The sequence below is a fragment of the Conger conger genome, chromosome 8 (genome assembly GCF_963514075.1).
Source record: "Conger conger chromosome 8, fConCon1.1, whole genome shotgun sequence".
Classification (NCBI taxonomy): domain Eukaryota; kingdom Metazoa; phylum Chordata; class Actinopteri; order Anguilliformes; family Congridae; genus Conger; species Conger conger.
Window position 1 is genome coordinate 22741932 of NC_083767.1, and position 17840 is coordinate 22759771.

Consider the following 17840-nt stretch of genomic DNA (forward strand, 5'->3'; position numbering starts at 1 on the left):
ACATGCGAGTAAATGTATTGAAATAAAAGAAAAATAGTTTTTCAATATGTTTGAACATTATACATGTTGTTTATTATATGCAGCATTATATTATATTTTTATAAATGGTGCCAATAATTCTGGAGCCCAATATTTCAACAGTTATTTAGCATTTTTAGTCAAGCATAATGGAATGATACAGATATCTATACATGCACACGTTTATGAAAATGTGAAAACGAGTTTCCCAAAGAACATGCTGCCAATATCAAGCCACCCACATTTCTGTGAGATTGCAGGTCGTGGGACCCACAATTTTATTTCATTGGAGTCATATATAAAAATAAAAAACTCATGGTTAGTGCTTGTTTGGATGAACTGAACAGGTTTTGTGCCTCTTCCCCAGGGTCACATGGTGCAGCATCCAGCTATCATGTTAAACATCTGGAAGAGCAGAACAGCAGGCTCAAAGAAGCACTAGTCAGGCAAGCGCACATCTTTATGTTCTCCTATCACCATATTGCCAGTAAGCTCAGGTCCCTTTATAGCTCCAGTTCTCAGGTTGGGTCCTGGGGACCCCTGTGTATGCTGGTTTTCCTTCCAACAGAGATTGCAATCCTGGAATTTTAACAAGCAGTTTAAGCATTTTTCTTAATTGCACTTTTCATGTTTAGAGGGATTATTTACCCTCTTAAACCAAATTATGGCAGACAAAGCTATGCATGTCATGAAAAAGAGGTCCCATATTCACATCGTGCTATATTGAAAATGATTACATAAAGGGAGGTAGAAACTATTTGAACTGAGAGAATTAAAGACTAAAGTGAATCAACAGGCTCATAATTGGTTTAAGTGTGGACAACTGGCCGATAAGACTAACCATTTGGTTGATGATGAATTCAAAGACAAAGCAAATGATAATGACCCGAACCTGCATTGTTTTGATATGTTTAAGTAAAATGATTGAAGAACTTAGACACATGTTCATCAGCCTTAATTCAGCAAGAGATTGGCTGGAACGAGAACCAACATGCATTTGGGAATCTATGTAATACTATGAAATACTTTCAAAAAGTGCAAACCTCACCTTCTGGTCTTTGTGGTTGGCTCAATTGCACCAGAAAAATATTTGAATTCAACAGTTACTTATTTGACCCAGGTCTGCTTTGCAGGATGAGGGACCTCACGGCATCAGAGAAACAGGAACACGTGAAGCTGCAAAAGGCCATGGAGAAGCAGAGGTCCGAGCTGGAGAGGTTACACCTACAGAAGGAGAGGCTAGAGGAGGAGAGCAAGGAGGCAGAGAGGAACATCGATGAGCTCAAGGAGCAGGTTCCATCTACATTACCCCCCCCCCGATACAAGGACAGAGGAGTTGTCAATCTTACGCCCACTACAGAATTCCATCTCATACCCAGCACAGAATCTCCATATAGAATACACACAGTTTTACAGCAATCTCTATTACCAGTCTACACTATATTTTACAATCCCCATACAAGGACATTATCATATCATATCATTTTTGTCCTTGAATTCACATTCTAACTCTTCTAAGTTGGGACATTTGTACATTTTTTCAAATGTATTATGATAGTTTAAAGGTCAATACAGGAATTGGATGGCTGTAAACCGATACAGTTTCATTACCCCACCTGGAAACTGCTTAAATATGACATGATTTGTTGGCGCTTGTTACAGATGACATTCTAAAAGCCTGCATCTTCAGTAATGTGTAGCGCCTGAACTTTGAGAGCTGCCATGCTGTTTGCTTCGTTGCCACACTGCTTTTCTCAACTTGGTTCAGTCACAACAGGGCTCAGCTGTCCTGTGCTACCCTACCAGCTAGGTCTGCTCCTGGATTACTTGGAGTAATATTTTATTTTAATATGATGTGGCGCAGTGCAGGCTGTGTGATGTAACTGGATTCCAAGCAGAAATGGAAGAGTAGTCAGAAACCTTTGGCAAGTTCAAAGGTTATTTCTGTTCCATCTCTCTTTACCGTAAATCACAGATTGAACTGAATGAGTGTGTGTGATTATGCAGCAGGTGAAGGTACAATACTGCATCAATCATAGTCATCCTGCGACCACCTCCCTCACACACAACTGTGTGTTTTTATGGAGAGAGCCACATAGTTGCCCATAGCTGTCTGCTTGCATGCATGTATGACATTTAAAAGGATCTTATGGTGGGCTGTTGGAAGGCTTATTTAGTTAAGGCACCACGCTAGCATCACAGTTAGATGGAGATCTGCATTTCATCACTCTCGTGCTCCCACAATGGCCAATAAGCACTCTCGTAAGATTGCCGCGTGTCAAAGGTCTTTCGATGCCACTCTGTGCAGTTTCACATATGAAAAGAAGTAACTGTTGTAGTGTTTCAGAGGCGAACCATAGATGTATCAGTTCACCTGAATTGGCAGGGTGGTTTGTGCATAAAATGGAGCTGCAGTTGGTGACAGTTGGATGTTCTAGATTGGGGCAGGAATTGGAATAGGAGATAATTAAAAATAAAAAAGGATTTTCCACGCAACAGAATTCAATAATTACATTCCCTCAGCCAGATTAATTTAGTGACTGGCTGCAAGCAGTTGCTAACGTGCTAATGCTAACAGTCGCTGTCTTAGGTGGACGCTGCGCTGGGGGCCAATGAGATGGTGGAGACTCTGACGGAGAGGAACCTGGATCTGGAGGAGAAATTGAAGGAGCTGAGGGAGACTGTGAAGGACCTGGTGAGCAATTGCTTGTGACAGGAGGGGGTGGTAGAGGAAGGGACAGTCCAAACCGGATCAGTGTCACTGAGGGAGATTGTCAGGCCCGGTTAATGCTCCTTGAAGGAGCCTGTAGGGGATACAGGGTTTCACTAATGAGGGGTGGCGGGACCTGAGTCCGGTTAGGATACAGGGAGATTGAAGCCGTAGATAAAACTTGATGTTCGATCAGACGTTTTCAATATAGCTTCTGGAGATTGGGACGGCGGCTGACCCGAACCCATCTATTTGGCTCCCGCCCCCAAGGAGGCCATCAACGAGATGAACGACGAGCTGCAGGAGAACTCCCGCGAGACAGAGCTGGACCTGCGGGAGCAGCTGGACCTTGGCAAGGCTCAGGTTCGAGAGGCTGAGAAGAGGGCCGAGGCAGCCCAGGAGACCGTGGCGGACTACCAGCTGACCATCAGCAAGTACCGCGAGCTGACCGCTCACCTGCAGGTGAAACTCGCCATCTTTGGTAACATGTTGTTGCATGACTTAGTATTTACTGGGTAAGTACCAGGTACTCATTAGGTTTCTATTTTGATTTCAGAGGTAAGTACTATGAAACAGGATCTGAAGCATACTTATATATGGTACTTACTGAATTTGTTTCGTAGTACTTACCACTGAAATCAAAGTACTTGCCTAATAATTACACAAGTGGCTCTGTACTTAGCCAGTAAGTATTTAATTAACAGGCTATATAATAATTAACAGTCTTCTCCATAACAAATAGCACTGGCATTGTTTGTGACCTCTAATGATTTTGTAAGGATTGTCAAATTCATTTAGTTTTTCAGAGATGCAATTGTTATGCAACTCATTATCTGTTGAAGTCTCTTTCACATAACAGTTAGTTCCAGGTGTACTGTAAGGAGATTAGCAGAGGCATTGCCTTTCCTTTGAAATGTGTCTTTTTAAGCACATTTAATGGGTTAAATTATGTATCCTAGCCATGTCCATGATGCAGAAAAAGGCTAAGCTGATCTTGGCTAAGTAAGCACAGAATCAGACCTGGGTAAAATATGTCATTGTGTTGGATTCAAATACTTTTCTGTGCTCAATTAATCTTACTCAAAACAAATATGTATTTGACCCAGGTCTGTACAGACTACAACCACTGCTCACTGTAACAAAAAAGGAACCACAACTGACCTTTGGTGGTGTTTTTTGTGCACCATATATGAAGGTCACCTCATTATGAAGGTTGTGTTTTCTTGCGTCTGCACACAGGAAGTGAACAGGGACCTGAACAGCCGACAGGAAGTCACAACGGAGCAGCCCACGGCCGAGCTATTCCAGTTTAAGATCAAGTTTGCCGAGACCAAGGCTTATGCCAAGGTGGGTGCTGTGTGGCAGAGAGGCCGTGTTCATGGGTAATTCTCTCAGGGGTGGGACTCTGGGGTAAAGCATTCGATCGAAAATATCAAATTGTAGGTCCAGAGCAGTGGTTTTACATTACATTACATTTTATTTAGCAGATGCTTTTATCCAAAGCAACATACAAAAAAGCGCATATCAAGGTCATTAGAACAAACTACAGAACAGGTTGGATAAGATACAGTTCATAAAAAATCCGTTTTACAGTGAACATAATATCTAATACACATGGTAAATAGGCCAAGTCAGTAAGGAATTAGGTCAGTGACTACAGTATCTAGATAAATACAAATTCTAAGACAATATCAATACAAATACAATTGCAACAGCGTTCTCTGGTCACTTTGGGCATGCTTTATATAAACATACTCTCATATAGGTTTAACTCAAAGATTGTTTTTACATCTTTTACATATGTTTTACATATTTACATCAATTTGAGGACTACACCCGGTGCTACTTCACACTGATGTGCATGATATTGTCTTTATTCTGAATTAACAGTGTTTGATTATATATCTTCATTGCTTGTGCTTGTGGATTTGTGGGCGCATGCGTGTGTTTGTGTATGTGTTTGTGCGTGTGAGTCTGTGTGTGTGAGTCTGTGTGTGTGCGTATGTGTGTGTTTGTGAATGTATGTGTGTGTTTATAGGCCATTGAGATGGAGCTGAGGCAGATGGAGGTGTGCCAGGCCAGCAGACACGTGACTCTTCTCACCTCCTTCATGCCTGACTCTTTTTTGCACCGCGGTGGAGACCACGACTGTGTCCTGGTGATGCTTCTCATCTCACGTCTCATCTTCAAGGTGTGTGTGTGCGTGTGTTTATATGAGATTAAATGAATATCACTTTATAATGATATCACATAGATATCACTTTATAATAATAACATAATTCTACATATGTTTTCAATTGTTCTTAGAAAGCGGTTTAAAAAAAAGGCAAATTGTCTGCTCACTGTTTAAAACTTGTTTTTGGTTTTTGTTCATTATGGAAAACAAAGAAACAGAAAAAAAAAAATTAAGAGTCGACATTCACTGAAGTGCATTTTTAATTCTTAAAATTGATGTTATCTCATACCACTACAGCCTTGGTTTTTATGTGTTCATACCTGGAATACTGTGTGAGCATGTACACTCAGTGAGCACTTTATTAAATATTTATTAGACTTATTTTTTTGACATATTGAGCGGGTTGGTGCCTTGCTTGGCAGCCAATCGCCGTTGGTGTGAGTGTGTATGGTGAATGGGTGAATGAGAAGCATCAATTGTACAGCGCTTTGGATAAAGGTGCTATATAAATTCCAACCATTTACCATTTATCTTCTGCTGCTGTAGCCTATCCACTTTAAGGTTTGACGCATGTTCAGAGATGCTCTTCTTCATACCACTGTTGTAATGTGTGGTTATTTGGGTTACTGTCACCTTCCTGTCAGCATTGACCAGTCAGGCCCTTCTCCTCTGACCTCTTTCATTAACAACGCATTTCTGCAGCCGGTAGCTGGTAACTGGTCAACCAGCTAAACCATGTTGAGCTGGGAGCTGGTCTGAACTGGTCAACCAGTTAGCAGCTGTGTCAAAACCTAGCGTGAGCTGTTTTTTTCTGCAGGTGGAGCTCATCAGCAGACAGACGCAGGAGAAGTTTGACCTGCGTGAGAGCTGCTGGGATCGAACTGGCCGGCAGGGGGCGGTAGGGGAGCGACTCAGCTTCGCAACGAACCTCATCCACTCCCTCAGCACACTGCAGGCCACACTGCACAAATACAGGCAGTAAGCACACATCTCATGTCAATATCTACTGCTCTTTCCACTTCGACTTCTCCTGAACACACTACAGGATTACCAGCAGAACTGGCAACACCCAAACAAATGAAGGGGCTCTTCATAATGCCACGTGATGTGTGGATTGCGAATCATGGCCAAGGTGTTCATTTTGTTTAGATGCCTTGTTATAGGCGCAGAGGATGTGCTATCCAGACCTACTGAACCCTATGCAATGGATGTCATAATGGTTGTCAGATTATGGGTGTCCACATTCTCATTACATTAATGGTCCATGGATCTGTGCTCTAACCTGCAATGCCATTACAATCGGGGTTTCCTATAACTACATCCGTTTACCCCTGATGTTATTGGTGGGGCAACACTGCTGCTATCTTTCTTAGGGATCAATGAGTTACATTTTAGATTACTTTTAGATAGCAGTGTTTCAGAACAAAAGTTCAGTGATATCAATGAGCCTTAAAGACATAGTCAGTAAAACAGCCTGTTCTTGGTAAAGCTCTTGAGAGGCTCTGGAGCATGGACATGTAAAACAGGATAGAGATTGTTTTTGGTACTTAAAACCACACAGACGTGTTCTTATGGGTATCAGGACCTATAATAAAACACTGAGTGGGTTGCTATATTGGAAGAATTTGCTATAGCCCTCAGGTATGCATTGTGTTTTGATAACCAGTCTCCCTTATAGAAATGATGTATGCCCTCAAACCAGTTTCTATTGACGTTTCCCCCAATTTAAAAGTTTCCTCTAATCCTGACCACTAGATGGCAGTGTGGAATTACACTAGTCAAGCTGGTACTGTCACACAATTTTTAAGATGGTAATTTCCAAGAACTTCACATCTGCACTGGGCATTTGACCAAGGTTCATATAGCCAAATTTATGTTCTACTCTGAGAAGTTGTCCAGATGTTACATCATTCCCTTGCAACCATACATTATTCCAAAAACCTAGATTTTTTCCAGAACTCTTTATCTTGCATTTTAGCTCAGCTTGTGTGTAATATTAATGTAGGTATGGGGGGAAAATACCTTGATTAAGACTTTTATATGACCAGGAGCACACCTTAATCTTTGCAGAAGGGGGGCATAGTTTTTCTTTGACGTTTTTTTTTTTTTTCTACACCAGGACCACCTGGTGTTATGCATGTCACTAATGCTGTGTGTAAAATGTTGTCCATTCAATTGGAAAACATTTTTAATCTAACTGAAAGATTGAACCTTTATGGCATCAATTTAAAGGTCCTCATACATATGTTTTGAGCTTTTCATATGGAGCTTTCGATTTGTGTTCCATATTAATCCAAGCAAACCATCGCAATTTTGGTAGAACTATGTGCCAGGGACCAGGACAGAGGAACCAAGAGCAGACTCAGGGATGAAGTGAAGAAGGCAGGCTTTATTAACAGAGGGCAGCTCCAAAACGCAATCCAGAAACAGGCAATGGTCACATTCCAGGCAGACAAGTACAGGGCAAACAAAAGAGTCTGAAAACAGGCAGAGTTCAAAAACAGAAAGGCAGTCCACACACGCGAAAGTACAAATACAAAAAAAAAAACAGACTGGGAAAAAACGGGTCAGAAAACACAGACTTGAATCAGGGGAAGGAATAAACAAGGGCAGACTCGGAAACTGGAAAAGACGAACTAGCAACGAGAAACTGAAAAGGACAAGTTTAAATACAACACTGACAGACAAAAAGAAACAGGTCAGAGAAATGACATAATGACAGGAAAGAAATATATATAAGGAGTGGGAGGCGGAGATACTAAGTGGAGAACAGGTGAGACAAATAAATGGGAATGAATGGGATGACAGATAGACTACGGAAAGCCCAGAGGGTAAAAAGAGGCAAAAACACTAGGGACTTAGACAGAAAACGGAGAACCGAGAAAACATTGATGGCAAAAGGGCACAGACTTGACACTATGACACTTTTAGGGTCAAACTGCTATTTTTCTGAGCTGTTTTCTAAAACATTTTTTCACGGGACATGATGAATGTTTTGCATCATTATCCAACGTTGCTAAATGTGAACACAGGGCTCTGTGTTTCAAAAAGCCTGTCACTGCTCACAGTCCAAAGACATGCAGGTTAGGCTGATTGGAGAGACTAAATTGCCCGTGTGTATAAGTGTACGAGTGAATGGTGTGTGCCCTGCGATGGACTGGCGACCTGTCCAGGGTGTATTCCTGCCTTTTACCCAATGTATGCTGGGATAGGCTCCAGCGACCCTGCTCAGGATAAGCGGGTTAAGATAATGGATGGATGCATGGATGCTCTTTGTGAATGTTTTGTGAGCGATTTAGATATTGAAACCAGGAAGAGAAGGCTGATGTGTGTGCCTTTAAATAAAAAATATATAAAATCTGCTTCATTTTTTTTGTAATAAGCGTACAGTAATTGCATTCATATTGTGGAATGTACATAGCAGAATGTACATTCCAGCCCCACCAAAGCTCTCTCAGATACTTCAGCTGTCTAACGTATGTGTGCCTCAGAGCTCTTGACCAGTGCAGTGTGGAGGTGTTTAAGAAGCTTGGCACTCTGTATGTGGAGATGAGCGTGCACGAACGCTCCCTGGACTTCCTCATCAACCTGCTACGCAAGGACCAGCTGGATGAGACCGTGAACGTGGAACCGCTTGCTAAGGCTGTGAAGTACTACCAGGTACCGAACTCTCACTGAACACGGTGTCAAAGCACTGAACGCACACAAAATACCACGTTCCCCTGTGTCACAAAGCAGGATTACCATGTTAGTTGGATAAGTAAAACCTGTCACCCTCGTAAAACGGAAGAAAAAAAGAGTTGGTCTGGGTTTTACTCAGTCCAACTAACTCAGTAATTTTGCTTTGTGAAATAGCCCCCCTGATATCTTAAATACACAGAACACTGAACACTGGAATGGTGCACATACTGAACACTGGCCATGTATTACATTGCATGCATTTGGCAGAGCGACGGACAACAAAGTGTATAACTATAATCAAGGACAAGTGCGCTGAAATCCCTAGAAGTACAGTTCTAGAAGTATACTTCATATGCTGAATCAGGAAACCGAATGTATTGAACTCAGACCAAAGCATGGGTACTGAGAACTGGGGGCTGTTGCAAAAGCCATTGAGCATTACGTGGTACTTACCAAATATGAACCAAACACATACTGAACATGATCATATATGTACACACAAACTTATTCATGCGATTATCTAATCAGCCAATTGTCTGGCTGCAGTGCAATGCATAAAATCATGCAGATACGGGTCAGGAGCTTCAGTTAATGCTCAGATCAACCATCAGAATAGGGGAAAAATGTGATCAGTGATTTCGACCATGGCAGAAACGTATTGTTAATGAGAGAGGTCAGAGGAGAAGGGCCAGACTGACAGGAAGGTGACAGTAATGCAAATAATCACGCATTGCAACAATGGTATGCAGAAGAGCATCGCTGAACACGCAACATGTCAAACATCTAAGTGGATAGGCTACAGCAACGGGCTTAGAAAATCTAAATAAATACCTAATAAAGTGCTCACTGAGTTTATATTAGCTTTTGCAGAAATGTACACCAAATGCCTGATTAGCTTCCCTAAAAAAACACATTCACATAGCATGAATCCTACAGGGATTTTTGTGGGACCTCTCCAGATAACACATTTGGAGGTATTTTTGTCCATTCCTCCATGCAGAACTTTTCAGAATCATTGATATTCTTGGGATACCCCTTCTTCAGTTCAGAACTTCATGTGTTTTTCGTTGGATTTAAGTCTGGAGACTTAAGCATTTCTATGTGGATTTTGATGTATGATTTGAGTCATTGTCCTACTGGACAATCTACCTATGACCAAGACTCGGCTTCCTAGCAGAGTCAACCAGCTTTTCTGCCAAGACTCCCTGGTACTTTGTTGAATTCATAGTGCAATTGGTCTTAAATAGTGCCCTTGGACCACTGGCAGCGAAACATATCCAAAACGTCAATGACCCTCTGCTGTATTTGATAGTAGGTATGAGGTGCTTCTCCTTGTATGCATTCCATTTTGCTGCCAAACATCCTGTGTTGTATGGTGTGTATGGCCAAAACTTTAAATTTTGGTCTCACCTGACCATAGCAGTCTCTTCTAGTCTTAATTCCAATGAGGTTTGGAATTGGAATGCTTTTTTGTTTATTGTGCTCAGTCAGGGCTGTATTTGTGCCACCCTTCCAAAGAGTTTGTTGTTAGGTGCCATTTAATGTTTTTTTTTTTTAGACTTGGTGACCCCAAGACACAAAAAATCTCTGCGATCCTTGGGTTACTTATGGCCACCCTCACTATATGGAACATGGTTAGACCGGCGCAAGCTATGTTTTGAAACGGCTGCTTGCTGGTATTTCAAGCTGGCCATAGCTGGATTTTACACCAGGGTGTTTAACCATTTTTTAATTTAAATTTTTATATCCATTACCCGACTTGTGATGGTCAGTTACCATCTGTGTCTTCTGAATTGACATTTCTTTGGCTTTTCCCATACTGATGTTTGACAAAGGGATTTTGCATGCTTGTAACCTCATTAATAGTTGATGGAATGACACAATATAGTTCCTTTATACTGGGTATAAACTAAAGTTAAATTGTATTGGCAATTTCACTTTCTTTGATTTTATTTACAATTAATGTTAGGGGTTCCAATAATTTTGGCATCTTTGGTTTTCAGAATAAATTTGACTACTAAATAAAAATCATTGAAACATGAGAGTAGATAGTTTTTCTGTATGTTTAAACAAGTTGTTTATTATTTACAACCATTTTTCAAATTTTTTTTATTTAGGATGCCAATAATTCTGGAGCCCACTGCATATGTACATATACTGTCTATAGCCGGGAAAATAAAATGAACCAAATGCACCTATGGTTATTAGCTTCCCTAAAAAGATAAAATACCCTCTCATCACCAGAGCCAGGTGCCATCTAAGCAGCAGCTAATTGTCGACTTGGTACCAATGATTTTTTTCTACCCAAAGCTGAATTTTGCCTTTGCGTATGTGTTCTGTACCTTTGTGTATTATAAAATTATAATCTATTTTTTGTAGCTGTTTTAGTATCTAGGACCAAACACAACTTCCTTGACTGCCAGAGCCATCTGGTACTTGGCCATGTGAACATTCAGTGGCTGAGATTCACCCAGCTACGCTCAGGCTAAACAATTCCTGGCTCCGATGTGCCAATAAAACAGTATTGAAGGGAGGAGCCTTAGTGGCAGCCTCATCTCACACTGGAGTTGAGGTGCAAAATACGACAGGGACCCCACTTAAGACCAGCTGGGATTATAAAATGGTTTAAAATGGTTTAATCTGTTTTTTTCGACACTTCTAGCTGGTCATAGCTGGTCTGTGTCTTTTCAAAGCTGGTCTCTATCGGAGCAAAGCTGGTTAAGAGTAAGCTGGTAGAGTAAGATAGCGGCCAACTGGTGGACTAGCTGAGTATATAGGCTGTTGGTTTGGTGAACAGCACCAAAAACACATTGTAAACTAGCTTGAATAAAATTGAATTTTCACCTGGGGATTTTGCTTCCCTAGGTGTGAAAGGGGTTAAAAGCACTTAACAACACTCAATGCTCCTCAACTACACTGCCAGATCTGTGTGGGTGATGTCCTGACATTGTACACAAAGTTGCCATTCAGCAAATACATTTTTACCAGATGCTGCCCCATTTTCTTGCCTCCCTAAGAAACCATTGGGGAGAATACGAATGTGGGTGTTTGTTTTCAGTACACATCGGCTGCATTCCAGTTAATTTCTTAATTTATTTTCCCTTCTGTTGCCATTGGAACAAAACTTTCTTGCCGACTGCTTATTCTCAGTTCCGCAATGTGCATTGTATATTTTGTCAGCTCAGTTCACAATGTAAAGGCTTTTTGTATTGAAAGCTTGTTCCTTCTGCTTTCAACATATTTTTACCTTGGCACCAATAATGCAACCTTGAAATATTAAGTATTTCTACATAAATATGAAATACAGTCCAGTTTGGAGATTAAAATATTTGCTTCAGGCATTTAATGAGAAATTCTGTTCTTTGCTGTGGGGTGCATTTTCAGTGAGAGACCTGAACTTGTCAGCTATGGCAGGAATGCTTTCACTTTGTATTAAAATGGATTGTTTCTCTCTCCTTTGGGAACAGAAGCCCATTGCATGTGGTTCCAGTTCTCCAGTTATCTGTAAAGAAGCATATTTACGGGTATTTAAAAGTGAAAAGTACAAGAGTACAATATTGTGCTGGAATTCTTTTGAACACTGAATATTTGAGTAGTGAGTTTTTATAAAACTGTTTTTTTTAAGTGGACAGACCATTCTTGAGTAGTATGTTTTTATGCAGTATAAGAATGCTTTTTTAAAGTGGACAAACCTAATTTTGGTTGAGTGGCTGCTTGTCTATTGTATTCCTTCTCTCTCTATAAGTGCAGTACAAAGTTGATATGTTGAGCTCATTTGGGTAACTTATTCAGCTCTTTTGCTGCATTGTAAATAGAGCTCACAGTTTAATTTACAATGATGGAGTGCCCTCATGCTGGCTCCCAGCAGCACCTGGGGGAAATGGTACATCATTCCACCTCATTAGATTCACCCAGGGTTCAAACAAACAGGCTCGGCCACACAAACCCATTCCCCGGGACCCGCGGCGCATCCTTATGCATTTTAAGCTCGACCAAGGTCATTGAAAATGTAAACAGCACCGCAATCCTGGCTTTAAACTTCCAGGTTTAACTCACAGCCATTAAATTTCTGCGGGTGTCCTCGCGTGACTGCCTGTCCCAGTAGCCAGGTGTCTGAGCCGGCAGCATAAAGGACTCAGTGTGATCGTCTCTGGCTGCCGTTCAATTAGCGCAGCAAAGAGAGCATTGTTTTAAGAGAACAGCCTCACATGTTTATCGGCAAAGTGGGCTGATTTACGAGCCAGCCTTTGGATAAACATTTCTACACGTATGCATAATGTGACCTTCGAGGGCAGTAAATGGCATAAATTGGCTTGAGATCAATTATCAATCTCTTCACACATAGATGGGTTTACTCATTACAATGGAGAGTGCATGTGTAGCTTTGAAATTGAAATGGAAAGAACTTGGGTGTTTATGCCTCTACCCCTCTGCATTATTTTACCATCAATTAAAGAGCAATAAAATATTTGGTGCAATAAAAGATTTGTAGGAAGCCAGAGTTGTTCACATGTTTTTCTTGAAGGAAGTGTGACTCCAATTATGTAAACCCTGTGTGATCTTTTGAGCCTGTGTAGAAATGCCCAGTTCGTCAGGAGCATTTGGGGGTCAGGTGTCTTGCTCAGGGACACTTCGACACAGCCAGGGCGGAGGATCGAACCGGCAGCCCTCCGACTGCCAGACGACTGCTCTTACTGCCTGTGCCATGTCGCCCCAGCTGACAGCTCAGTCCCTAAGATATCGTACGCTGATCTAGCTGGATATGAGCTGGTCAACCAGCATACCCAAGTTGGTCATGAATCTGGTCTCGCTGGGTATGAGCTGATCAACTGGCTACCAGCTGTTTCAAAACATAGCTTGAGCTAGTAAAATCATGTCAAGGTGGGAGCTAGTCTGAACTGGTCAACCAGACCAGCTGTTTCAAAACATAGCTTGAGCTGTTTTTTCAGCAGGGTTTTCCCCTTGCTTCACAGCACCTGCACAGCATTTACCTGGCAGAACAACAGGAGGACTGCACTCTCCAACTGGCTGACCACATACGGGTACCAGCGGCTCTCAAACACAACTAAAATCTCACAGCAATGTCAGGGAAGTGTTCCGTCCTTTACATAAGTTATGTATTTCTGTAGGATTTGACAGGAGTCAGATAGAATTTTTACTATACATTTGGTCTTCAATGTTTTTTTTTCTGCATTAATGTATCAGTAGAAACATGTTCAAAAATTAATTTTTCCTAAAAATTAAATGTTACAGAGAATCTTTGGTATTTTATTAAGTAAATTAAGACATACATTTATACACCACTTTTCAGATAAAAACTTGATGGAGGTTGTCTGGGATTACCCAGAGAGCCAGAAGCAAGCTAAACGGCCAAAGTCTGCAGAAGAACTGAGTCAAGTTCTCCAATATGTTTGGAACAACCTACCTGCCGATTTTCTTATACTGTAAAAGATAGTGTGAGAGAATTGATGCAGTTATAAAGGTTGTCGAGGAATAATTTAGTTCAGAATAATTCAGGCCTACACAGACTTCAATCTTGGTGAAGTTTTATTACATGATCATGGAGAGAATTTGTATTTGTAGTTCTCTGAAACTGTGAAGATTTGCCCATTTTTATACCTAGACAGACACAGATAAAAACACACAGGACTCTTCCAAACAGAAAAGGGTCCTGTTATTATTGTTGTTTAACCAAAGAGATAGGAGCCCCCCAGTTCACATGATTTTCCTAATTCTTCTACAAAGGTGAAGGGTGTTCACTTGGGTGACTTGATTTAGTTTTTAACTGTTTACTAATATCTGTATAGTAATTTTTTAGATATTTAGAAACTTTTCATTACCTTATTTTGGAAAGCATCTTCGCTTTATGGAATTTACATGTGCCTAACACTTTTGCACAGCACAGCACTATTTATAGAATGCTTCATGTTCATTTTGTCTACTGGAGGCCATCTAATTGAATATAGTTTTTGCTTTTTAATGTGGCTCCCAACTTGGGGCAAATGTTTCTCTGGCAGTTTACCCAGAGTGCTGTGGACTGCATGAGAGTGGAGGTGGGCCGTCTGGAGGTGTTCCTGCAGGCCGCACAGGAAGAAACGGACCTTGCTCTGCTCTTAAAGGAGGCAGAGACTTTCTGCACCGAGATCCAACGGTTTTGCAAGAAGATCCGTCACAGAATGCCTGGAAACAACGCGCCTGGTATCCCAGCAGCCCTAAAATTCGGCCAGCCGGTATGTGTGCGCGCAAGCTTTAGGCATTAACAAGTGAACACGCCACATCACAGTGATGAAGGAGCTACAGGAATTACGGGTGTGTGTACGATGTATATATGCATAGTTTTACAAGTGACTGGACCTAGGAAGTGCTTTAAAACAATGGGACTTAAATCATCTCTTTTCTTCAGCAAAGAATTACATGATTTTTTAAAGATTACCTCCATGGGAATTCCCATTGTTTCAAACCACTTCCTAGGTCATGGACATGGCTTTGGCAGTAAGAGCAGTTGTCAGTAAGAGGGTTGCCGGTTCGATCCCCCGCCCGGGCTGTGTCGAAGTGTCCCTGAGCAAGACACCTAACCCCTAAATGCTCCTGACGAGCTGGTTGGCGCCTTGCATGGCAGGCAATCGCCGTTGTTGCGCGAGTGTGTGTATTAATGGGTGAATGAGAAGCATCAATTGTACAGCGCTTTGGATAAAGGTGCTATATAAATGCCAACCATTTACCATTTGGGTCCAGTCACCTTTTTTGTGGTGGGTGGGACTTTAATATTCTAGAATGCTCTTGAACCCATCCACATAGAAACTAGGTAAATATTCACCATATGAATGCGTACAGATATGTGTTTTACTCCAGAGCAGTGGTCCTCACTCCTGGTCCTGGAGAGCCATATGGTGTGCTGGCTTTCATTGTTACTCAGCACTTAATTGGTCAATTAAAGAACTTAAGTACACAGTTAACATCTGGTTTCCTGGGTTTGAATTGGTTTGCTGAATACAAAAACCAGCACACCCAGCAGCTCTCCAGGACCAGGACTGAGGACTCTGCTCCAGAGTGACAGGACTTGAGGAGATTGGGTTGACTGAGATCCCTATAGGTGTGATGGTGGGTGGGGCTGTCTTGGACAGCATGACTGATGCACCAATGACCTGTGGCAGGTGTCAGACTCTCTGGAGGACAGCCGGAGACACCTGAGCAAGTTGGTGGAGGTGCTGAAGGAGGTGGCCAGGGCAGGGGCGCAAATGATTGCTCCACTTCCAGAGGAAGGAGGTTTTGCCACTCAGAAACTGGAGGACCAGGCCTTAACATCAGCTCAGCAGGTGTTTATGTGTATGTGTGTGTTTGTATAAAAGGGAGAGTGTGAGCAGTCTTCTGGCTGTGTGAATAATATATAGGAGTGTCTGTGCTAGGTCTCTGTGCCACATGATGTTATAATGTATTTCTTGTGAAGTAGGAAATTATTTTTGTCCTCTGTGCGTCAGCCTACCCATGGTCAGTTATTATATCCATGCCAGTGTCATGCAAATTCAGATGACTTCACATGGTTCAAAAACATGCCTATGAGGTAGCTTTAAAAGCACCTTTAAAGATACACTAGTCGGCTGGCTTGGTTGAAGAACCTTGAGTGATGTCATCTCAGGATATCTGCAAATGGCCGGTCTAGTAGGTTCTGTCATGCCTTCTTATGTGTGCATTTATAGCCACCCTGCTGATAAAAACAGCTTAAACTAGGTTTTCAAACAGCTGGCAGCTGGTTGACAAGTTCAGACTACCTCCATACTCAACATGATTTGACCGGCTCAAGCTATGTTTTGAAACAAGCTGGTCATAGCTGGATTTTACACCAGGGCCTCTCTTTTAACATCGCTCCACACCCCCTCCAGGTCTACAGCCCCCAAGATATCAGCCCCCTCGAGTGTATGCGGCAGTCCTGCCACACAGTCGCTGCCACCATGAGCAAGATGGCCGTTGCAATGCAGGAGGGCGAGTACGATGCAGAGAAAACCATGATTGTGGTGAGGCTTGTGTGTTAGAGGCCTATGGGTCTGTAATTAACCTGCATAGTACTGTGCATTTCCTCATAACCTTTGATGTAAGGTTCACTTTCTGGGGTTTTATACTTTTCATTTTAAAATTTCATAATCTTGATTGAAACTATTCCCCATGGCACTTGAGAAGGGAAGAAATACTGGATATTTTTATTTATATTTGTGAATAAACTATTAAATTGGTCTGTATTCATATGTATATCTGCTGGAAGCAATTGCTGTACAAATGAATTAGAACAGAAAGGGCCTGATTTACGACCTTCAGCATGTGCAAAACCTTTTAACACAATCAAAAATAGTAACCCAAAACATGGTCATGTTATTGGTTTTATGTGTGCTAAAAGGTTTTACACATGCTACATTTCTAAGTGAAGTTTCTTGCTTAAGACTACGTAACCTGAGTAATAGTACCAGCCAATATCCAGTTATCCAATATTCAAACTATCTAAATTATCACTCCCTCCAGTCCAGGAAATACACGAGACCACGGTTCTTCTGTTACAGATTAATTTAATTGTCTTTGTCCTCAAATCCACCGTCGAACTGTTCAAATAACACAATTCACCGTATAGCTCATACAAACTGAAACTTAAATATGAACGACAACATAAAACACATGAATAACGTACCTCACTGGCTGCACGGAACCAAGAGGGAATGAGTCCACTTGACCGAAATAAAAGACTTCAAAAAGAAAATTCTCAAAATATAAACCTTCCAAAAGGGCAATGCAATTGTTAAACTCTTTATAAACTTATAAGTGAAGTTTCCCTTGCTACTCCACTCTTAACTGCTCCTGCTACGCTAACCGATTGCGCATGTCTTGGAGGAAATTGTCACACTGAAATGTGTCCCCACGCAACACAAAACGTAAAATAGGTTCTTACATATTGTAACTCAACAAATCAATATTCAGAAAATAAAATCATATAAATATGTGTAACAAACGTCAAATCAATTTCAAGTTTCAAGTAAAACAAATAATAACAAATGACATAAACAATAGTTATGTCAGTTAAATAAATATCTGAAATATTATTCATCATCAGACATAATCAAATGGTCTCTCAGCTAATCAAAAACCTAACTATGTATAAACACACCCTGAAATATAAAACTTGTAAGTGTCATTTTTTTAAATGAAAAACTTTGTCTTTACGATTGACATTTAGTAAAAAAGAAGTGGCATAAATTAGAATAACATGGCAAA

General features: G+C 41.2%; 1 protein-coding gene and 1 long non-coding RNA gene across 4 annotated transcripts in view; one reads left to right on the forward strand and one right to left on the reverse strand.

The window, feature by feature from the left end:
- LOC133134695 (dynactin subunit 1-like) overlaps positions 1-17840 on the forward strand; it is a 68068-nt gene that overhangs the window by 26589 nt on the left and 23639 nt on the right. For both annotated transcript variants that reach the window (XM_061250988.1, XM_061250987.1), the window contains exons 8-19: positions 386-464; positions 1152-1311; positions 2609-2713; positions 2999-3190; positions 3968-4075; positions 4767-4919; positions 5722-5882; positions 8396-8564; positions 13559-13627; positions 14603-14815; positions 15740-15901; positions 16466-16597. In XM_061250988.1, the coding sequence (XP_061106972.1) occupies positions 386-464; positions 1152-1311; positions 2609-2713; positions 2999-3190; positions 3968-4075; positions 4767-4919; positions 5722-5882; positions 8396-8564; positions 13559-13627; positions 14603-14815; positions 15740-15901; positions 16466-16597 (1703 nt within the window). The remainder of the gene's footprint in view (positions 1-385; positions 465-1151; positions 1312-2608; positions 2714-2998; positions 3191-3967; positions 4076-4766; positions 4920-5721; positions 5883-8395; positions 8565-13558; positions 13628-14602; positions 14816-15739; positions 15902-16465; positions 16598-17840) is intronic.
- On the reverse strand, positions 75-17435 carry LOC133134697 (uncharacterized). Of its 2 annotated transcripts, none has more exons than XR_009709337.1 (3): positions 17260-17435; positions 1067-1257; positions 75-423 (listed from the first exon to the last, which is right to left on the reverse strand). It is a non-coding gene; the product is annotated as an uncharacterized LOC133134697 (long non-coding RNA). The 2 variants fall into 2 exon arrangements; XR_009709338.1 differs by having other exon boundaries at positions 75-597.